The sequence below is a fragment of the Podarcis gaigeae genome (genome assembly GCF_964106915.1).
Source record: "Podarcis gaigeae genome assembly, chromosome: 3".
Classification (NCBI taxonomy): domain Eukaryota; kingdom Metazoa; phylum Chordata; class Lepidosauria; order Squamata; family Lacertidae; genus Podarcis; species Podarcis gaigeae.
Window position 1 is genome coordinate 84,599,497 of NC_139680.1, and position 23,547 is coordinate 84,623,043.

Here is a 23,547-nt window from a genome sequence, read left to right on the forward strand (position 1 = left end):
CAACCGGCTCCCACGTAACCATCCAGCCACAGCTTCCAGACATCTGGTCAGTATCTGGGGCCGTGTCAGGATGGCCGTCCATCAACAGATAGAGCTGGGTGTCATCGGCATACTGATGGCAACTCAGCCCAAAACTCCGGACAAGCTGGGCGAGGGGGCGCATAAAGATGTTAAAAAGCATCGGGGAGAGAATCGCACCCTGAGGCACTCCACACACCAAGGAGTGGCGCGATGACAATTCCCCCCCAAGCGCCACCCTCTGTCCCCGACCAGAGAAACGAGCGCAGCCATTGAAGGACTGTGCCCTGGATCCCCACGTCGGCAAGGCGGTGGTCCAGGAGTTCGTGATCGACCATGTCGAGGGGGTGCTGACAGGTCTAGAAGAATCAGCAGCCCTGACCCGCCTCGATCCAGCTGCCTGCGGAGATCATCTGTTAGGGCGACCAGAGCCGTCTCGGTCCCATGGCCAGCGCGGAAGCCAGACTGGAATGGATCGAGAGCCCATGCCCCAGCTGTTAAATTTCCCCATGCCCCAGCTGTTAAATTTCCCCATGCCCCAGCTGTTAAATTCAGTCCTTTCTTCAAACATTCTGCAGTGACTCACTGTGACCCTTCTCCAGTGGTAAGATACATCACATAATACAGTATCTGTTCCTTGATTGGTTTTGTGAAGCTAACTCTTCAGTATAAAAGGGACACTCACCTGGGAGGAATACTAGCCCTAGTTTGACTAGGTAGGCATGGAAGGTTTTAAGTCAGCAGCAACTGTTGTTCAGAATGCAATGGCTGCACAGCATTGAAAAGCAAAGGCTGTTCTGCATTCATTAAGAAGATACAATATGCTGCTTCTGTTCCAGGCTTCTCCTCAACTGACCAACCAGATTTCTCTGGAATGCTCCCAAGCAGAAAGCAAGAGGACAATGGCCACCCTCTATTGCTTGTCCATTGCACCTGGCAACTAGAAGTATACTTCCTCTGAATATGGAGGTTATAATTATCTGGCATGGCTAAGAGAGACCAATGGACTTACTGATGGCAAATACACCCCCATCTCATATGCACACACATAACCTAAATATTTAATTGGTTCACATTCATGTCTTTACTTTATTCTCCGCCCCCCCCCCCAAGCCTCCATGAAAATAACAATACTGTATCTCAGATTTTTGTAGTACCTTCCATGATGGACTGGTTTGCAGCTCACAGTTCTTTCCACACACATTGCTGTTATGCAGCAATGAAACTCACCTGTTGGATGAACGAAATGCCTCATGCAATAGCTGCATCATAACACACAAGGTTAATTAATTAATACATCCAGTTGAAATTGCAGGTCTCCTTTAAGATGGCAGAATATTTATAAAATCTTGTGTGTCTAGGGCATTGGGTTCTAAGCTTCTTGTACTCATAAAAAGTACCACTTGAATAGAGCAGAACAATAATTTTATATGTACTTTAAATAACAGCACATCTGACATCCATTAGGCTATAAGTAGCTGCTGATTCCTAAGTGACTATAACACTTCTCTGGAAGCACCTGACATTTACTTGGAGGTCTAAATGTTCAAGTACTAATGCAACCCAACTCTGCTTCACTTGCAAGTGTTTATGTTTCCAGTATTAACAACTGCAGTGCCAGGTCTAGGGTTTAAGCAGCTGCACTGTCCACGCTACTGTAAAAACATTCTATATTTCCTCTTAACAACAGTTTGTACAATGACATGAAACCTGTTGTTTCAGTCTTCATGCTTCTGACGAGCCAAGGCACTTGAGGTAGCAATTTCCCCAGGGAAACCTGCTATTTCTAAGCCAAAGAAAGGAAAGAGAATGAAAAGGAGGAAGGATCAGTAAATGAGGCTCCCTGAGACTTATATGATGATTAAAATGCAGATTTATCACTGGTAAGATACCTGAACCAATGATAACGGAATACATGATTAGTTCCTACAAGCAAGTCATATCCCCTGTGAATAGATAGGCACCATTGGTCCTTACTTACACATTCTCATATAGATGTATGCTCAAATCATAAAGGTGACACACCGAAAAAGGGACAGAGAGGACGGTACCAGCCCAGGATATGTATTTTGTCCCCCATCCCTCTCTACATGGCCAATCCCACACGCCTGTTCTTCCAAATATCAGCAATGCCTATTTGCAATAAAACTCTCCAAATTTCCAAGGTAGCTCACAACTCTTTCTACCCATAGACTACTAAGTCTCAAAGACAATATGGCCTCCAGGACTAGGGGTTGAGGAGAAATTGGACTCAGTTGGTATTTAAAGGCAAACCTACCTAATCCACACTTTCTGAAACAATATTTTACCTATCCAATGGCTCTAAGAGCTGCAAAATCAGAAGGAAAGGGTGATGCAGCCTCCATTCTTTTAAAAGGGGGGCAATTAAGGCCAGTCATAGAGGCTTTTAGAAATTTTGAGACCCTACCACCTTTCTCTTCTACAACAGCAATCTAGTATCCTCCTTTGTGTAAGAGATAACTGGGGTAGGATTCTTTATCAGAGCCACTAGCAAATGATGGACAGCAAACAATTCTGAATGTTACTTCTGTGCGGCTGTGAAAACGAAGAAAGCACTTGGGTCATCTGGGAGGTAAAACATATATAATCCAATCCAGATTAAACAATATGAGGTCGGTATGCTTAATGAATTTCTCAGATGCCATAAACTATGTTTCTCCTCTGCCAGCAGCCAAACCTATACAACTATCACCATATGAAAGAGCATCTCTTTCATCTATGCCATATGCTCTCCTCAAATCTCCTGCAGCAGTGATAATATTTGCTCAGGGTACCAAAAATCTCTGCAGACCTATACATAGTTTATCTGGGAGTAAACTCCATGGAGCTAAATGGGACATATGTAGAATTGTGCTTTAAATCTTCCTACATAAGGGAATGTGGCCATTCCTTCCCCTTTCACATTTAGATTATTACAAGCACCAGTATACTTTGACCTGCAAGGAGTTTTGGAAGGAGCAGAATCAGCATATTCAGAACCATCAAGGTTAATTCAGGCACAACTTGGCAGTTAAACTGGCTGGGATCCTACTCTGTAGCTACCTTACAAATCTAGCCCTGCAAAAACCAATTTAGGAAACTATTCCTTCCATGTGTGGGATAAAGCTAGGCTGAATCAACAGAAGTATAGTGTCCTGATCAAGGGAAGTAATACTGCTGGCATCAGTCCATCTTAGGAGACAATGGAAGAGTGTCCCTTGAGGGGAGAAGTCAAACCGCTGGAGAGTTACAGCGCCTGCTGTGGCTGAAGTGACTGATACGGGAGAGACATGTTTTGTTGCAGCTGGGGCAGAGAAAGGCATCTGGTTGTGCTGATGCAGGTGTACCGTGGTGTTTCTTCTTTCTGCACTCCTCTCAGTGGTCTTTCCTCCTCTGGTCACTGCTGTGGATATATGCCCTGTCTGTTTCCAGAGAAGTAATAGTACTGCCCTATTCTGCCTTGGCCAAATGAAACCTGGACTACTGTGTCCAGTTCCGGGCGCCACAATATAAGAAGGATATTGACAAGGTGGAACAGTTGAGGGAATTGGGCATGTTTAGCTTGAATAAGAGGAGACTGAGAGGAATTGTGATAGAAATATCTAGAGGCCTGTCACATGGAAGATAGAGCAAACTTGTTTTCTCCTAGAGGGCAAGACTCAAACCAATGGCTTCAGGTTACAAGAAAGGAGATTCCGACTAAACATCAGGAAGGACTTTCCGGCAGCAAGAGCTGTTTGACAGTGGAACAGACTTCCTTGTGAGGTGGTGGACTCTCCTTCACTGGAAGTTTTGAAGCAGAGGCTGGATAGCCATCTCTCATGGATGTTTTAGTTGAGATTCTTGCATTGCAGGGAGCTAGACTAAGTAACTGTCAGTGCCCTTCCAACTCTACAAATCTATGAAAGCATTGGGTACTGGGGAAACCAAAACCATTACTAGCTCCTAAATTACTTTAATCTTCCTTCAAATGTATACATTTTGGATTCAAAAAGGCCCTGACTTGCCAAGACAGCACTGAAGGTGGAGGAAGGTGAGATGGGGGTGGGTGGGTATTTCTACACCCAAGGTATTCCTTGAATACGAATGCAGTTCACAAGCTCAAAGTAAGGGGTGCACTGGTGCAGAGTGAACCTTTGTACTGAAAACTCCCCTCTGCGAGCTGCTTATGGAAGTAGGGGCAACAGGGTAACATTTATCCAAAGCACCCTACTCAGAAGACCACCTCCTCCTGACTTCATAATGTATAGTTTGCCATACTGATTTAGAAGGGTTAATGCTGCCCAGCTCAAGTTGGGAGCAACAAGCTTGCTTTCCTGAGATCTCTTGGTCTCTTATAGTGGTAGTGTGGCATCTCTGAAAACACAAGTCTGCAATCTAATTCCCTTTGTGTATCCACCTGCCCCAACTCCTGTGGGGTTGGTCTGTTTCGTTTCCTGCTTCCTCTGCTCATCACCCAGCTTGAGGGCTCCACCTGTCTCCCAACTTCATCATGCAAACTGAAATAGAGCAGTCTCATCCTTGAGTGGTAAATCAAGCACCATGATATCAGCACCCTGCAATTAGTACTGAGCCACAGGTAGGTACTACAATTAACAAACAACTATTGCAAATTCAGGTGTCATAAGGGCTTAGGAGAAGATGAAAGGTAGTATATGAAAATGTTTTTGGTGGGAGAATTATGGAAAAAAATGGAATGGGAGACAGTTATTATTAAATAATTTGTCTCAGAGGAGATCCTTGCTTTAAGGCTTCTGCAGCTCATGCTTTTGACACTGCCAAGTGCAGCACCACAATTCGGTCACCTTGCCAAAGAGGCCCCTGACCAAAAAGCCTCTTCTTTCATTCCCTATGCTAGATTGACAATCTGCCTCCATGGTGGTGGAAAGAACAAGTTCAAAGGGAGGGAGAGCTGAGCAGCTTAAGAAGGGGGGAAAGAGGGAGGGGGCAGAGGAGGTCAACAGCTGATCCTGCAGCTTACGTCTGCCCCAGATTTTTTCCATCCATCTCCACCATCCGCAACGAGTCTTTTTCTCTGCTTTGCCGAGCGAAAGTTGGGGGGCACAAAGGTGTGAAGGATGGGTCAAAAGCAAATTGCACATGGACAAGTAAATACATGAGAGTCTTGAAAATGCATATGGAGACTCTGAAGCACATGCAGCGGGGGCGAGATTCCGTGGTCACCGGCACGCAGGGAGGAGCAGCCCCCAATGGAGACGAGTGGGATGCTCTTTCGGAAAGGTGAGGCGGTGCTGCAGCAGACAGATGATGGTAGCAGAGCCAGCCAGGGAAAGGTCATAACACAGAGATCCAGAAGGGGGCGCTGTGCTAGACTGTCTCCTAAACTGAGCCTCTGTGGTAAAGAAGGTAACAGTTCTTGTAGAAATTTGTGCTTTAATATATTTTGTTTTTGTTTAAAACAAAAGTTCCCACTTCCCTGAGGAAGTCCTGTCCACTATTCCCAAGGAAATGTGGCTTTCCCCCGCTTTCATTCATCCTTTTAAATAGCTTTGTCATTCTCATCTTTGCCTTTCGTTCCATTGTTTCCATCTCTTCTTTCCATTGCTTCCTCCCTCTTTCTCTTGTGGTTTTTTTTTTTTAATAATCAAGATTTGTTTTCTTTTTCTTTTAGACATTATGACTTCCTCCAGGAATCCTTCCATGTTCTGAGCTGGATCCCCTTTGCGTCGTCATGCTTATCAGTCTTTGGTATGGACACTTTGGTGTGCCAGTGAGGAGGGGGAGGAAGAGGAGCAGAGGTGACCAAGTAGGAAAGGAAGAGGAAAGTCTCAGAAGACGGACGGACTCGCTTGCTATCATCTGAGCAGGACAAAAAGGAAGAAAAGTAACGGTCCACAGAGGGGAAATTTGTCTTGGGTGATGGCACCGTTTTCTGGAAGGACAACTGCTGCAGGGCAAGAAAGAAAGAAGAAGGGTTAGTTAAGGTAAGTGTTCCTGCTTTTGTAGTATAAACAACAACAATGTGATGCCACAGAAAAAGCTCATGCTCTTCAAGGCTGCATCAACAAAAGTATAGTATCCTGATCACGAGAAGTAACAGGACCACTCTGTTCTGCCTTAGTCAGATCACACCTGGAGTATGGTGTCCAGTTCAAGGATGTTGACGAGCTGGAATGTGTGCAGAGGAGGGCAATGAAGATGATTAAGGGTTCTAAAGAACAACTTTGGTTAACGAACATGGCAAAGGTTATGAGGATCAATATACCATTTGCAACAATGTATGGAAAATTGGTTAAGCATCGGGTGATTGTGTGGCATGTTTCCCAGTTCTTGTTCCACCAGAAATCTCGTGTGTGCCATTGACTCCACTTTGGAACACTGAAGTAATTCAAGTGAGGCAGGTACACACACCTTAATCAATAATGGACCCTGCTGCTATAAGCAAATATGCGAAACAGTCAAGTCAACATGCAGAATTCTCCCAACCTTTCCTTCTGATTTGGGATACAGGTATTCAAGGTAAAGGTAAAGGTAAAGGTACCCCTGCCCGTACGGGCCAGTCTTGACAGACTCTGGGGTTGTGCGCCCATCTCACTCAAGAGGCCAGGGGCCAGCGCTGTCCGGAGACACTTCTGGGTCACGTGGCCAGCGTGACATCGCTGCTCTGGCGAGCCAGAGCCGCACACGGAAACGCCGTTTACCTTCCCGCTGGTAAGCGGTCCCTATTTATCTACTTGCACGCGGGGGTGCTTTCGAACTGCTAGGTTGGCAGGCGCTGGGACTGAGCAGCGGGAGCGCACCCCGCCGCAGGGATTCGAACCGCCGACCTTTCGATCGGCAAGTCCTAGGCGCTGAGGCTTTAACCCACAGCGCCACCTGGGAGTACCCACAGGTATTCAAACACTACGCCAAATATAACCCATTACCTTTGTCTGGAACAATAGGCTTCCTTGGGCAATCTCCCTTTTTTAGAGTGACGTCATCAATGGCAATATCTCCCTCTGAGCCTGTGCCACGGACGCCTTCAAAGATGATCTGCAAGCAGAGCACATCGGAGTTGGAAAGGATCTTAGGTAGCAGGCCAGGGACCCAACCCCTTAAACTCTCACATGCCCATTCTCCAAGATACTGTTTGTTTTTTAAAAGGAAGAAAAACGCCCAAATTCTCTTCGGGTCATTTTGTGTTTACCATGCCCTATCATAAACGTAGGGACCAACTGAGAATCCACGTTTAGGCTTATCAGCAGGTTCAAATGGCAGATGACTCAGAAAATAGACAAGAGGGGAAATGGAGCAGCGCATACGAAGATTAAATCAAATGAGCAATGTGAGAAGAGGTATGGTTCAGGAAAAGGAAGGAAGCTCATCTGTTGGTGCTGGGTAATGGAACAGTGCAACCCTATGCATGTCTACTCAGAAGTAAATACCACCATGCCCAATGGTGCTTACTCCCAACAGTTACACTTTTAATAGGATTACACACTTAATTGGAAATCAGTCCAGTAATGCTTATTTCTGAGCAGACAATTATGGGATTGTGTGGTAAATGTGATGGAGAAGCAATCACATGAGTACAACATTACATTTCAACCAGCACCTTTTCCTGTCTCGTCACATCTTTGCTATCCTTTACCTCACCCCTTAGCACGAGTCATCTTTTACTGAATGCGCCTGCCCCCAAGCTTGAACATCTTTCAGAGGCAACATAAAACACTGCAGTTTTTGTGTGTGTCAGTGGTATACAACTGGAGTTGTCGATACCTAAGTATGCATATACTCTTGCATGTCCTCCTCATTTTAATGGGTCATCCTTGTTTCATTATCTGACCCAGGATAGGAGGTGAGTCACCAAAAGCAACTAGCTAAGGAGGGAGCAAGTCAAGCTGCATCTTCCTTTTGTGAGGCAGGATTCATGCTTGCTCTGGTGCTAAAATATCTCAAAACCCACCACTGTGAAGGCCACAACTTTGTTCCTGCCTCTGTCCTGCTTACTCTGGAACCACAGGGGGCTCCTTCATTCTTGAGGCCTGGCAGTTGCAGCTTCATTAGCCCATGCCATGCGTGCTGTTCCTATGGTTACAAGGCTTTACGGGAAGCTTAGGGCAAAGGCTCAGTCGCTTCCCATTCCCTAAGGGGCAAAGCCAACCTCTGTGTTCATATCCTATTATGCAAGAGATGGCTGCAACCCAAGCCTGCCACGAGCAATGTCCATGTATTCAGAAGATAATATTCGTCTCTACTACGTTCCTTACCTCCCACTTGCTGCAATTTGAAGGATAAAGTCTGAAGGGATGTGTCTCTCTCTGAGATTTCACCTCCCCTTGTGTCAAGCTACACCTGCTGATATTGCCTCTCCTACACAACCATTAAAGAAAGATGCAAGAGCCCTTTCCTCTTTCAGCATACTTCACAGTAAGACTATTCCTCCATCCAGCTACCTATTATGTACAAACTCAAGCTTTAGTATAGCCACTGAAAAGTCAGCTGGGAGACTGATGCGGTAGCTCAAATGCCTATGAAGGACACCTGATGTGGTCATTTGGAAATGCCCCAGGTTCATCACCAGTTCTTGAGGGCCCAGCCAAAACCCCCAGATGAGCCAGATAGAATAAAAATAATAATGTTGCCCTGCATAAGCCTTGTGGCATATGACCAAATGACAATGTTACTGTGTGCCTAGAAATCTGGGTTCATGAGTGTTGCTATTTATGCTCTCATCACTGTCAAGTGTAAATGGTCCAGAAACATTATAACAGAAATGAGAGTCAAAGCAGCCTATGAATTAAACCAATGTATGCTGGAGCAGGCTCATAAGCAACTGAATGATAACAAATTAGTTGCCCATCCCCATTGTCATTAAGCACACAGCAATAAGCAAGCTACAAGCCATAAACAGCACACTTGCAAGTAACAAGATTGTTTTATGGCACCCCAAAGCATGATATGCACTTCAGAGCTAAGTAAAACAAAGCAAATACACAGACATGAATTCATAAGGAATCATTCCCTGAACAAAGAAAATAAAGATGCAGGGCATAACAATCACAATGAACTCTCCAGGAACAAACACCTGTGGGTTGCCCCTTACAAGAAGCAGCAGCAGCAGCTCAAAATAATAAATAATACCCTTTCGGACCACAGGACCTATTTACACTACAAATTAACATTGGTTTTTTATCTATTCAACACTTACGGCTTTCCACAAATATTCCTGAGAATTGTGGTCCACCATGGGGTGCTAATAATATTCACAATTATGTGTCCCTGCCTCCTACCTGCCCCTGATCTACAGTTCCCAGGATTCCTTGGGGACGGAGAATGTCTCTTAAGCATGCAGTAAAAATATATATGTCAACAAAATCACAAAACAGCAGAGTTGGAAGTTGGAGCTGCCTCTACACTGAGGGACTTAAAAGTATGCTTCCAATGTCCAGGTTGCAAGATATAGGTTGCAATCCAAATAAGACTGAAGCATACTTCAATAGTGAGTGGCTTCCTAGAGCAGATTGTTGGGTGATTGCCTGCTCTTGATAGGTTTACATTCCTTCTGAAAGAGCAGGTACGTAGCTTGGGGGTACTTTCTGAATCCATTTCACAAGTGCCTTCCATCAGCTTTGGACAGCGATAAGCTAACTACTGTTGTCTATGCTCTGGTAACCTGTACCTTAGATTACTGCAACATGTTACATGTGGTACTGCCTCTGAAGACAGTTTGGAAACTTCAGCCAGTGCAGAACTCAGCTGCCAGGTTGCTCACCAGGGCAAAACAGTTTGAGCATATTACACCAATCGTGGCCCAACTGCACTGGCTGCCAGTTATTTTCCAGGCACAATTCAAAGTGTGAGTTTTGACCTATAAAGCCTTAAGTGGCTCAGGACTGCAATACCTCAAGGACCACCTCTCTCAGTATTAACCAACCCAGAAGCTGTGATCATCCATGAGAGGTCTTGGAGAGTGAAAACACGAGAACGAGCCTTTTCTGTGGTGGCTCCCCTTTTGTGGAATGCTCTCCACAGAGAGCCTCGCCTAACACCTTTGTTACATATCTTTAGGCACCAGGCAAAAACATCCCTCCTCCCCCTTTAGCTCATTGAACAATCTGGCCTTTTAAACTGTGGGGTTTATCATTATTGTACATTATTGTGTTTTTATATTGTAAACTACACTGTGATCTTTGGATAAAGTGACGGTGTAGAAATTTAATAAAATATAGAATTTAGTAACAAAATAAAATACATCAAAATAAAGAAATACACACAAAACCTTAGTTATATCCTGAGCACAAGCAAAACCAGTTGCTGAATCACCACAAGCAAGTGTCATTGAGTATAGCTTTGCATTGCTACAGCATCCTGTCTCAATTTGGGCCAGTTACAGAGGAAAGGTGTGGGAGGGGCCTTTCCTAATCCCAACTCTAAACTTAAAGAGCATCATATAATTCACAAGAGAACCAAATATAAACTTGTTTGGCTCTTGAAATTAAACCTAAACGCAGTTTATCCATTATGTGTCATATCTCCAGAAATAAAGCATATATGAAATAATAAGGATACCTAGAAATGGAGTAACATTCATATACGAATGTCCTACAGTTGCAAGATGACAGCTGTCCTTGTATTCACATTCACCACAAATTACAGGGCTGTGAACCTCTCCATAGTCTCAGCACACAGCCATAGAAAACTCAGTGGTGGCTCATGAAGTGCAGCAATGGAAGCAGTAGTGTCCTCATGGAACCACCACACTTTAAGAACATAAGAAGAGTCCTGCTGGATCAGCCCAATGGCCCATTCTTGTCTAGCACCCTAGAGTTGGAAGGGACCACAAGGGTCATCAAGTCCAACCAGCAGCATGTTTTCGCCAAGCAAAGTTTTTCTTCCCATGGATCTCCACGAGGAAAAACTTCCCCTGCCTAAATTGCTGCATGTTAAAGTGCTTGTTAAAGACACAGGGTCAGTAAAAAAATAAATGATGACAGCCTCTAAAAACTTGTGCAAAGTAAACAATGCTTAGAGCAAATGTGTGAGCTTACTCCTATGTACCCAATTATAGATAACAAGAGTAATAATGTGCCTGGCTCAAAGGCCACAAGAAACATTCTGCTAACGTGGATAGTCCCAGTGCTGGAATACACATTATATGAAATATGTAGTTGCCACCAAAAATTAGTGGTCCAGGGTTTCATCCTCCTTTCTCTCTGACAACATCCAGAAATAAAACTGAATAACATGAAGAAGAAGAAGAGTTTGGATTTGATATCCCGCCTTTCACTCCCCTTCAGGAGTCTCAAAGCGGCTAATATTCTCCTTTCCCTTCCTCCCCCACAACAAACACTCTGTGAGGTGAGTGGGGCTGAGAGACTTCAAAGAAGTGTGACTAGTCCAAAGTCACTCAGCAGCTGCGTGTGGAGGAGCGGAGACGCAAACCCGGTTCCCCAGATTACGAGGCTACCGCTCCTAACCACTACACCACACTGGCTCTCACACACATGGTATCGCTGTGCTATACTTTAGCCGCTGCACTGCACTGTAGGGTTCCGGTAGCAGTCACACGTCTCCCATAACATTTAATTCTACCCACAGTCACACATAAAAATGTAATAAGAGCCAGGGGCCACCTAGTACCGCATTCTGTTATCACAGTGAGCAACCAGATGCCTGTTAGAAACCCTTAAGCAGTATCTGAGCACAAGAGCACTCTCCTCTCCTGTGGTCTCCAGCGACTGATATTCGGAGGCAGAGCACAGCCATCTGGGCTAGTAGCTATTGATAGCCTTCTGCTCCATGAATCTGCCCAATCCTCTTTCAAAGCCATATAAATTGGTGGCCATCATTGCATTCTGTGGGAGCGAGTTTTGTAGTCAAACTGCATGCTGCATAAAGAAGTATTTTCTTTTATCTGTCCAGAATCTCCCAACATTCAGCTTCACTGGATTTCTACAGTAGGCTTGCCATACATCAGGAAAGTTCCTGACATGTCCTGGTTTCTGGGTGTAAAAATGGCGTCGGGAGAATTTTGCCGATTGGCAAAATATCAGGGGAAACCCGGATGGGGAAAAGCAGTGGAAACAGCTCCAAAAGCTTTAAATCACTATTTTTGGTTGAGTTTTTCCTAAAAAAGCCAAACAATTTGAGTTGGTTCCCCCAAAAAATCTCAACAATTTTGGTGGGTTTCTTTAAAAAGCTCAGCAATTTTGGGATCTTCCTAAAAAAAAATCTCAGGAGTTTTACTTCTTGAAATACTGCAACCCTAGTGTCATGGCAGAGGAATAAAAACTTTTCTCTACCCATTTTCTTCATGATATGCCTAATTTTATAAACTTTCGTGTCACCTTGTATTTGGCAATAACAAGGCAGTTGGCACACAACAGCTGCTCAAGCCATGTATGAGCAGACAAACGCATAAGTATCATCATGAATTACCACAGATGGGGAATAAAGGCATGTCTGGGTCTCACAAACTGCCCTATAATTAGGAGGCCAATAGCAGATTCATTGCTCTTGACTCAAGCATCAGTTACAAGTAGTAGCCTGGTGCTAAGGATGTCAGAGAAATCTGGTTGAACAAGCAATTTTCCTTCAGTCTGCTTATTCAACCCCCATTGCATCACAGACTCTTGCTGTGAAGGATATCTACCTTAGTTCTCCACAATTAACTTTTTAAAAAACATGCATATGTCGTTTGCTATTTACATATTTGTTACATATTCAAGCACCTCTCTGCTTTTCTCGTTTCTGAAGTATTTGTTGCCAAAGGCAGCCTATATGCACTAACGGTGTAATCCTAACTATGTCTACTCATAAGTAAATCCTATGTGTTCAGTGATAGTCAGTTTCCTACCGTGAAATTTTAAAACCCATGGCATGCAAAGCTCATCATATGATATGGAAATAAGTAATCTCTTTAGTCAGACTTACTTCCAAGTAGGCATGGTTAGGGTCCCAGCCATAGATGGCTTTGTGATGGGCCATTAGCCACTTCATTAACTTTGTATTTAAGATGTAACAAGGCTGTTTGTTGTTTTTGCTGCAAAAGACTAACAGGGCTACTTTGCCTATGGAAGCTAATTAACTTTGAAAAGGATTGGGCAGGAAAGGTAACTGATTTGTAAATATCTGTTGATGGCTGAGACATGCTTATCTATTGTGCGTTATGTGAAAAACAACAACATTTTTCTTTATTAGCAGATGACAAGATAGATGCACAGACTTGTGCAAAATAAACCAATTGCAGCAGACTGGAAAATACCGGATGAAAGTGTGAATTAATTTTGGGACAGATTGAGGCATGCGCTTACATGGCTACCTGCTGCTCAAGCAACAATACTAACTGACCATTCATGGAGAGAAGTAGGCTGTTAATAAGCTCACGGGGCCCTTTGACTCTGGCTTCTTTTCTACAACCACAGCAACTAGGAGTAAACAAGCTTTTCTGCTATTTTGCTGCTGGTCCCGCTAGCCCATCTATGTGAGTTGGCGTTTGTTGCCTAGGCCCCCAAGGTTCTGCTTACCTGGAAAGGTCCTGCAGGGTTGATAGGTACATGTGCTTGTTGCCAGGCATTTCCTTTGTCCCCTTTGAGTGACAAGGCTTGAGTGGGCTGCTTATTCTTCACATGAACCAAGAGGTTTAAGGAGCCTGTAAGAGAGCGGCAACCAGACACTGGAGTCACACTGCTTCTCCACAGCAACCTCTTCCTTTCTCTCAGGGGCCATTCTATGCCTGCATCTAAACTAGCTCTTGCACGCTAGTTCTCCCAGTGAATTAAATGCATCAGAACGGCAGCTATTCAAAAACCAACACATAGTTTGCCATGCCAGTTCAAAAGTTCTCCTGCCCTACGGTTCGTGTTTCCCCTCAGAATCCCCCCTGGAACCTAGTTAATTCCCAGTCAATCTGAGTCCACTGCAGTACCAACTAGACAGAATGTAGATTTGGGAACATAAGAAGAGCCCGTTAGACCAGGCCAGTGGCCCATCTAGTCAGGCATCCTGTTCTCACAGTGGCCAGTCAGATGGGAAACACAGAAGTAGGACTTGGGTACAACAGCACTCTCCCCTCCTGCAATTTCCAGCAACTGGTAGGAAAACTAAGCATTATTCTTCTGAATTACATGTGAACCAAACTGAAACCATTTAAAGAGGGAGAGCTGGTACATTCCATTTCCTACATGCTGGATGCGGCAAATAAAAATGTGAATTTAGACTCAGTTCTCCTTCTTTGTACAACCCCTTTTCCTTGAATCAAGCTGTGCCCAGGGCAGCTAATGATGCATTAAGGCAGAGAAGGGGAGTGCCTGCCGCTCTCCAGAAATTAAAGTTCCACTCCCATCAGCCCTAGCCAGCATGGCGACTGTTCAGGGACGAGGGGAATTGTGACCCAACAACCTCAGGGTGGGTGCGTAAGGGTGCTTCCTCATCCTAGCATTAAGGCCAGAAACAGTGCATTTCTTCTCAGAAGTAGGCCTCATTGAACGCACTAGGGCTTAAAGACCTGTTCATCAGGTCTTGTGCCTATCTTGTACTCATGGGAAATGTGCTACAATTGGCCAAAAGTCATGAGAGATGGAAAAATTCAGCAATCTCAATTTGTCAGGTAGTGAAGGCATTGACTTGAGTGATCCCTGTGGCATGTTTGACTATACTGCTGTGTAGCTAAATAAGGCCGTTTTGAAAATGGACTCGCAGTTGTTCTTGGGTAATGGTTGAATGTATTGCAGGCGTTAGGTTGCGGCCTAGGATCCCTGGAGAGGCCCAGGTTCGAACTTCCACTCAAGCTCCAGAATTCACTAGTGACCTTAGTCTAGTCATCATCTGCCAGCCTAACCTGCCTCACATTCATTGTGAAGATAAGGGAGGGGAACATGTACATGCAAGCCCATTTGAGTTCTGTGGAGAAGCAGTGGTATAAAAATACATTTATTTATGAGACACTTCTTTCAAAATATAGCTATCTGCACAAAGCAGCTTGCCAGTATAAAATAAAAACGTTTAAAAACAGACGTCAGTATTACAATTTAAATACTAAAGAAAAGGAAAGGGGGGAAGCCATACAAACCAAGTAGTCTTCAGCCCCTGTGTATATGACTGGGCTGCGTTTTACCCAGAAATCTGTTTTTCTCCCTCTCAACCGCCCCCCCCCCCCATGTTTTATATGCTTTCTGACTTGCCTCAAATAAATGTTTCTCATTAATGGTTCTGGCTTGGTTCAATACAGGACCTTTGCCTCAAAAAACACGAACACCTTTACATTTGAGGTGTGTTTATAGACATTTGCACATGCAAACCCCAACCCAATATCCTCGCATCCCCTCAGTTACCAACAGGGAAGATCTTCAAGGGGTTCTACTCAGGTCTGCTTGATTGCTAGTAATTAATTAATTAATTCTTGCTTATACCCCACCCATCTGGCCAGGCCTCCCCAGCCACTCTGGGCAGTTTCCAACAGGATATTAAAAACACAATAAAACATCAAACATTAAAAACTTCCCTAAACAGGGCTGCCTTCAGATGTCTTCTAAAAGTCAGATAGTTGTTTATTTCCTTGACATCTGTTGGGAGGGCGTTCCACAGGGCAGGAGCCACTACCGAGAAGGCCCTCTGCCTAGTAGAACTGTCCACATAATTGGGGATCATTGCTCCAACACACTTTAAATCTGAAGCTATTGAGAAATAATAATGGTTAAGGAATGTGGACAGCGAGTCTGAAAATATGCATCAGACCCAGTGTACTCCTGTTTGGCAGCTTCCAAGTATTTGCTACGTAAGTGTGGGAGGCAGGGTGAGGTGGTAGTTATTCTCTACCTGAGTTTTGGTAATGGCATTGCTTGCTTGTTGACCAAGGTGGTAGTATTAAAATGGATGGACCTAGTCCATCTTTGTTCACCTCAGTACAGTACTGTGAATGAGGGAGGAAGAGAAGGTAACATACCATAATAGAGCTGCCCCTGGCTCTGTGACATTGGGGAGAAGCCTAACAAAGCCCGTCAGACTGGTTTAGTCATTTTGCATTATGGATAGGCTGACTTTTCCTTACCTGGAAAACTTGATTAAAATTAATGCTTTGAACCAGGCCTTTCTGGCTTGGAGATTTAAATCGTTCCACACTGGAACCAATTGCTGTCTCTATCAGCTAAGCAAGTGAAAGATTCGTTTGACAAGGCATTATCCACAGAGCCTCTACTTAGAACTGGCAGATAAGCAACAAGAACATGTTAGGCAGATTCCTTTCGTGATGGTGATGATGGTGATGATATGGCTGGGCACTGTCTTTTCTTGGCTCCTCCCTCTGTCATAAGCTCCACATCCCAATACTGCAGGTGTTTGATTTTACCAGTGAAGACCTTAAATCTATGAAAAGAGGATGTCTCTGTAGAAGGTTGTGCTACAGCAAAATCCCATTCCCAATATTTTTCATTCTGCTGTGCTATGAAAGTAGTAACCTTTTGGCAGCTGCTATTTGCACTTGCATTTAATTTCTAGCTGCTGGGGTGGTTCACCGCAAAATAAATTGTGATGACATGGAGCAATATTTGACGGGTTCCCAGTCTCCATATGTACGTACCTTCAGTGCCATGGAGGCTGGCTCTTGTAGGTGAGGCAGGAGGCAAGGTCATTTTAAATTAGGGTTAAGAGGCAAAGACTCTATTTTGGTGCTTTATTATAATGAATATATGTAAAATATTTTGAGCGGGATTCAGCTAATTAGTCCTGTCAGTGGAGTTCCACTTGTATAATGGGGTGTTCTCCACCCACCTACATGTCATCTGAATTTTGCTTTGTAGAGGGGGACCCCCAGAACAGCACACAGGAGGGTGGGGCTTGTTTCACCTGGCTAGCCAATATGCTTGCGCTGATGGAATGATTGACACACTGAGACACTGAATAACTCCCCACATTACAAACATGTCTTGCAAACATTTTGTATATCTTAAAAAGATGATTTGATTGTAAGCACGTATTGGATGTATTTCAATTTGGGAAATTTTAACATTTTAATTAGGCTTTTATTATTCACAGCAGCAGGTGTTTATCCTTTCTTGCACCTTTCGGCCCTCCCTTTTCCCCATCTTATCTTAAAAATCTCAACCATGCTGAGAAATGTTTTGGATGATCTTTGGTGAAGTGCTGGCTTGGAATTACACATATGTCACTGTTAAATGTGGTGGCTCTTCACTGATGGCTCTTCCACTTAAATAACACCACCAGTGGATTTCTTTAACTAGTGTATGGGAAATTTACCTAAATCATCTCTGCCTCCCCCCCCCCCCTTAATTAGGTGTGTTAACTATAGGAAGCAACAGAGCACACAAATAGAAAACTATCAGGACTGGGCAAATAATCACATGGAAAATATCAAAATGAGTTGTATTATTAAGAAGGGTGTATGTGTCCCTCCACAGTTCTGGAAGAAGTCCATTTGGACACTGTACACTGTTCTGGCTACTTTGCTGTCAGAAGACTATAGATAAACTGGAAGAAGTTCAAATGTGCCCAGTAAAGATGATGCATGCGTTGGCTCTGGGTGGATAAGCCAGAAAGAACTGTAGGAAATTGTAGAAAAGCAAGAAATCTCTGCAAGTTGGCCAATAAATGACAATGGTCATTGCCTAAATATATACTCCCAAGGTTATAACATTAATGAGTGAGAAACAGACAGAAATAAAGATTTATAGATGTGTGTGTGTGTGTGTGTGTGAGAGAGAGAGAGAGAGAGAGGGAGGGAGGGAGGGAGGGAGGGAGGGAATAGTGCATCGTGCAATGCCACACTTCTGATGTGTACTTGATTTGCACTGGGCGCTGCATTCATCTACACCACTGTCAGCTTTGAGCATGGCATCAATATAGGTCATGCCTGTATTTGTCAAAGACATGAGGCTGGTGCAGGATTGCTCCACATCCTGTGGTTCCTATTTAAAGATTTGAATATCATGTCATGCTCATCTCATGCTCCTGCTTCATCAACAAGTGGAAGCACAGATTTGCAAAACAGGCAATATCCTCTTTGACTCTTGTCTGTGTTACTGCTCAGATGTCAGTGATGCAAGGCCAGAATTGGTCGTGTTCCCCTGCCCCCCCCCCCGCATTGCTACCAAATTGTAAGTAAACCCCATCACACAGCATAGAGCTACGTCATGCTCAAAATGTTATTACTGGTCCCCACCTGAGGAGGGAGGTGTTACTGTTTGGCATTGTTATAAACTGGTGTTTTAAAAAAACTTTTAAACTTCCAGAAAGTGTGCACTTCAGCCAGATTGAAGCAGTGTAATTGCACGAATTTATACCTGTATCTTTGCACAATTACACAAGGAACACAAGGAACCAGCCAGTGGAAGGAGATCAGATTGACTTAGCCACAGCATGGCTACCATAAGGATTGGTCACAGGCTAGTTTTGCTTCGCTAAGTTTTAGCAGGGACATTTATGCCTCCAGAAATCAGTCTGATCTGATTTGTGGCAATACACTTTTAACAATATCTTACATTGATTCTCAAATGGTTTCACTGTAGACACTATCTGACAGTTATTGGACAAATCAACAACCCTGTTGTACTGCACTGGCCCTGAGGAAATATAACAGAAACCTGGAGGAAATCATTTACAGCCTTGACATCTTCAACACTTTCAGGAAGAAAGTGCCAACGGGTAAGTTCAAAATCCAGCTACACAGTGTTTTGAAGGGTTGTAGCTCTGTTGTAGAGCATCTGCTTTGCATGCAGAAGGTCCCAGGTTTAACCTTTGGCATCTCCAGGTAGAACTGGGAGACCTGAGTTTGAAAACCCAGAAAGCCTCTGCCAGTCAGGGTAGCGAATCCTGACTCAGTACAATGAAGAATCCTAGGTTAGCACACTCTGGTTAGAACCCTCTAGGCAAGGAACATAGACAGAAGTGGGTCAAATTATCCAGAAAATGAACTCTGGCACCTGCAGGAAGGAGGAGAAGGCAAAGTAAAGAAGGAAATGAAGCAGTATCAGAAAATGAAAAGTGATCCAGCTTTGAACTCCTGGCCATTAAGCAAACCGATATACCTGTGCAGAAAGTTTCAGCTCTGCCACAGAACAGAGGGAAGGAGCAAGAGCCAACAAAGTGTCAAATACCTCCACATGGCCTCCGCTGGAGGTGCAGAGAGCTCTTTGCAAATAGCAATTAAGGCTGGCGAGTGTCTCTGGAAAGCAGATTAATCTCATTGCTCCTTCTGTTTTCCAGAGGAAGAAACTGACCTGCACAAGGAGGAGGCAAGTGTGTAAATTGGGGAAGTGACCCAGCTCTTCTGTTGATTAGGCTGATTAATTAATGCTTTTTGAATATTGTGCAGCCTCATTCATCTGAATAGCAGGGGGTTACCTAAAACATTTGGATAACAATATATTCTCTGTACTATGTACATAGTTTTACTATGGCTAGGGGCCATACTGAAGAGACATGCTGGTTTGGAGGTCAGCTCTTATGTCTGGCGGTTGGATTGTTTGTGCATTGCAACCAGATATCTTGTGGAAGAGGTTCTACTGCTAAACCAAGCTATGGTGGAGTGCCTTCCACCGAATGCTAAGAGCTGGTCCTACCAGTAAACAGGATAAAGTAGCTCATTCCTGAATGATATTAGGGGTTTTTTTATTGCATTGAAAACTATGGAATACTGATAATGGTGAAGCCCTCACCAAATAGTGGGAAAGTGTGGGGGTATGCAGGGTATTCTCAGGATATTCAAATATTCAGAAGAATGAAGGTGGCAAGATTTGCTCTTCTGGCTGCTACTGTCACAACTGTAAACATGCATTTTGAGAGCCTTTCCATTACTGTCCCCCCCCCCCCCCAGGGATGGAGCATTACAGTACTCTAAGGCTCCACCCCTTGGAAATCTCACAGGCTTCCTAGAAGCAGTGTATTGCATTTCCCTCCTTCTCAGCTTTCTGATGACTCTCCTACCTTCATTGATAAAAGAGGTTCAGAAGGAAGAAGCAGAGGAATGAGCTTACTCACTCGCAAACATCTGGAATGTTATTACCGAGGCGCTGATTCCTCAGTGGCCTGATGGCGGACAGGAATCTAAGGTATGTTTCCTAAACGTTAATGTAAGAACTGTAAGGAAGTGGAATAGCTGTCCTTCAGCCCCATCACTTATGAAGCAATTGAAACACAGGAGATGCTGAGTCAGCTATTGATTGCTGCCTTGGGCTCCTTTGGGAGGAAGGATGAGATATTAATTCAATGAAAGAATGAATAATTGCAATCATGCAATTTCCTTTTCAAGATCTTACCTCCTCACTGGCAATTTTTATTTTCTCCTCCTCTTTGGCCACTCCCCCCCCCCACCTGATTTGAGCCTGGCTTTTCTTGGGTGCAACTGCTCACAATGCACATGCAAGCGGTTGGTTGCCAGGTGGCAGTTGCCAGCTCCTTGCAAAATATCAAAGCTTACCATGGGAGAGGAACGGTAGTTATGCCTAAGTGCCTTGGTATTTCCCCCCACATTTGCATTTGTTATTTGTCTGGTTCTTACAACTTAATTGTGGAATTCCTTCTCCACAGACGTGTGTCTGGCACCATCGCTATACAGCTCTCAGCTTCACCCAGGCCTTTGACACCTGAGTGTGTTTTCAGGACCCACCCTATTCCCGTGACTGTAATCTGTTTTAATTGTTTCTAATGCTGATTTTAAAATTGCAAGAACCCACCCTGTGACTTGCTGGCCAAAGGGTTGGTAATAAATTTAACAAACAACAACAACAACAACTGTTATTAATCAGAAAATGAAATAAAGGCTCATAACAAATGTGAGGAAACAATCAATATATGAGCCAGCAGTGGCTGCTTCTGGCTCTTTTTAAAGTCCAGAGCTGGCATTTAGAAGAGTGCCTGGTACACAGAAGTGCACCAGCTGTGATACTAGATACAGTAACCCAGGGGGGATGCATTTAAATGCTAGAGGTTTCTAGATGAAAAGGTCTGATTTCAGTTTCCACTCAATATAAATCTCACTTAGTTAGCCTGGCCAGTAACAATGGTGAGCAGCAGCTGATCATACAGGCAAAGGGGAAGATGCTTAAAGCCTGCTGAATGACATTTAGGATAGCAAAGCAGGAATAGAGATAGCTCACTATTTTCACTCTTCACTATCCCCTATTGCATAACAATCAGGGTGCCTTCCACACTGAAGCCCCTTGCATTTGGAAGTTCTCACTGAGCTGGAGTTTGCAAACACAGTGGCTGCTCATGGGACACCCTGCATGGAACACAACTTGGGATGCCAGAGAATTCTGTCAAAAACAGAAATGGGAGTGGAAATTCCTGCAATTCATATGTTCACCAGAGGTCAGGAATGGAACTCATGCAAACTAATACGAGTGGTATTAACTCCTTTTTTTTGTCTGCAAGTAGTATGTAAAGAACTATGTTATATACACAGGTCCTGCTATTCACCCGCTTGTTATGTGAAAATTCAGGTATCCAAACACAAAGAATTGGCACCCAAACCTTGCTATACACATCACAGATTCAGATATCCAAACAGCCAGAGTTTGCCCACTTCCTTCCTTGTTTGTGTTTGCTGGTCAGCAGAAACCAGGCAGGCAGGCAGGCAGGCAGGGTAGATAGGATATATCAGAGAGCTGGAGAAAATGGACAAATCAGGGAGCAAGAAAGACAAATAATGTATCTTTTTTTCTGGTTGGCTGCAGCCATTTCTGGAAGAAACCAGGAAAGGAGCGGGGAAGAGAGACTGGACAAACTACAGATTAGAAATATTTCCATAAGAATCCATGGAGATTGTGGACTTGTTATGTGAACGCTTGCCTAACAAACAATTTCCAGGGAAGCATTGTGTTCGGTAAGCAGGACCTACATGTATACTGCATTTGTAAAAACTTTCCCATTTCACTGAAATGTAAATAATTATGCAAATTTCAGCCAAAGGGGATAACAAGATGAAAAACTTAGCTATAGTGGAAACTGAATCCTAGTGGGAAGCAGTGCTGACTGCAACGAACCCAGGATGGGACAGAAATCTCATTACCCCACAATGTAAAAAAAACAGTCTGTGTGACATGCCACTGAGAAGTACAATAAAAATTGAGAAGGTTTTACATCCTGTGTCATCTTTCTTTTTCCTTTCCTAGACAGGTGCACACAGCACACCTCTGCAGGCAGTTAAGGCAGGTTAAGGGAGCAATCCCTCTATTCACCTTGCACTGGGAGAAAGAAGGGAGTGGGCTTCTTTCCCCACGTAGCCTTTTTCAGGGATCTTGCCTATTCCCTCCCCATCATCTCTCAATGCATGAGGTGGGAAAAGTGCACCACCTGGGTGAAATCCCCCATCACCACAAGGACCATGTCATCCCAAAGGGATGTGGCAAGAGGGGCTTCTCCCCCCCCCCAGCCATTTTTGGGGATCAAGCCTATTGCCCCCCATCACTTTAAAATTTTATTTATTGTAAAATATTTATAACCTGCTCACATGACAATTCACTTTCCAAATAACATGCATGGGAGGAAAGAAAGAACAATTCCCACTTCCAGGAATGGCTGGTAATGGGGAAATCTCACTCCCCACAAGGACCCTGTTACCTCCCTTGGTGTATTCCTGCTTATCAGTAGGACTAACTCTGGAAGTATGACTCAACATAAGGCATCCTCCGTGACTTGGTCTTGCTGCAATACTCTTGCGTATGATGTCCGAATGCAGTGCACAGATCACTTAAATCCAAGTTAGCATCAGTGAGTGAAATTTATGGGAAGAAATGATCTGCAGACTTCAGCGTCGGTCTCTCATGGCAGAAGTCACACAAGATTGGCATTTCATAGAAAGACAATTAAAAGAGGCTTTGGCATAGGCAGGCTGAAAGAAGAGACTGATGATCTGCTCTATAACTTACTCCAGAAATTTTAAATTACATCTAGCAGGCCAGGGATGCTGACTTGGGCCCCAGGTTACGTGTGCCCAATGGCGCCCGTGACATAAAGTCATGACGTCACACAGTAGCAGCGGTGTAGCAGTACTTCCGAGGTCTCACAGAGGTCAGGTCTGAGGACTTGCAAAACCTTGCAAAAAAGTACTTTTCTGTTAGCCCAATAGAGAGGCTGAGGTGCCCAATACCTATATATGCAAACCTGTATTGGAGAGTTCCCATGTCTGTCTCTGGGAGATTCCATGCAGGTGTTTATTATGGGATCTGGTCCTCCTCATAGACACAAGCTGTTTTGCAGCATCCACACAACAGTGTAGGAATCAAAATGTCAGCTTGCATTCCTCCCCTCCCAACTTAATCTGGATTTACCCTTTATAGGGAAAATCCAATCAGTAAAAACCAAACAAACCAACAAACCCTGTTGTCAGTGATCCATTTGCAATATCTCAGCTACCTGTTTACAGATGCACCCTCCCTCCCATTCTTTCAAAAGCACCTTCTGTGTCTGTGTGTGCACACAATAAGTGAAGAAGCAGTGCTGAATGTGTTTACTCAATCCTTTTCCCGTCCCATAGGCTTCTTGCCCAACTTGCTTCCGCAATTATCTTTCTCTCTGCAGGATTCAAACGGGTGCTGTGATGGCAAACATGGAGGATTTGAAATAGAG

The 23,547-nt window shown here is 44.1% G+C and overlaps 1 protein-coding gene and 1 long non-coding RNA gene across 9 annotated transcripts in view; one reads left to right on the forward strand and one right to left on the reverse strand.

The window, feature by feature from the left end:
* Positions 1–1,868: 1,868 nt before the first annotated feature.
* MDGA1 (MAM domain containing glycosylphosphatidylinositol anchor 1) overlaps positions 1,869–23,547 on the reverse strand; it is a 261,863-nt gene continuing 240,184 nt past the window's right edge. For 3 of the 6 annotated variants that reach the window (XM_083732246.1, XM_083732248.1, XM_083732249.1), the window contains exons 15-17: positions 13,491–13,615; positions 6,906–7,014; positions 1,869–5,926 (exon numbers count right to left, since the gene is read on the reverse strand). In XM_083732246.1, the coding sequence (XP_083588372.1) occupies positions 5,835–5,926; positions 6,906–7,014; positions 13,491–13,615 (326 nt within the window). In that variant the 3' untranslated portion in view covers positions 1,869–5,834. The remainder of the gene's footprint in view (positions 5,927–6,905; positions 7,015–13,490; positions 13,616–23,547) is intronic. The other 3 variants (XM_083732247.1, XR_014562498.1, XR_014562499.1) reach the window with 3 other exon arrangements.
* On the forward strand, positions 5,856–22,043 carry LOC310841617. 3 transcript variants are annotated; one of them, XR_014562615.1, is made up of 4 exons: positions 5,856–5,963; positions 13,168–13,329; positions 18,486–18,621; positions 20,506–22,043. It is a non-coding gene; the product is annotated as an uncharacterized lncRNA (long non-coding RNA). The 3 variants fall into 3 exon arrangements; XR_014562617.1 differs by having other exon boundaries at positions 5,874–5,963; positions 13,165–13,329; XR_014562616.1 differs by lacking the exon at positions 13,168–13,329 and having other exon boundaries at positions 5,860–5,963.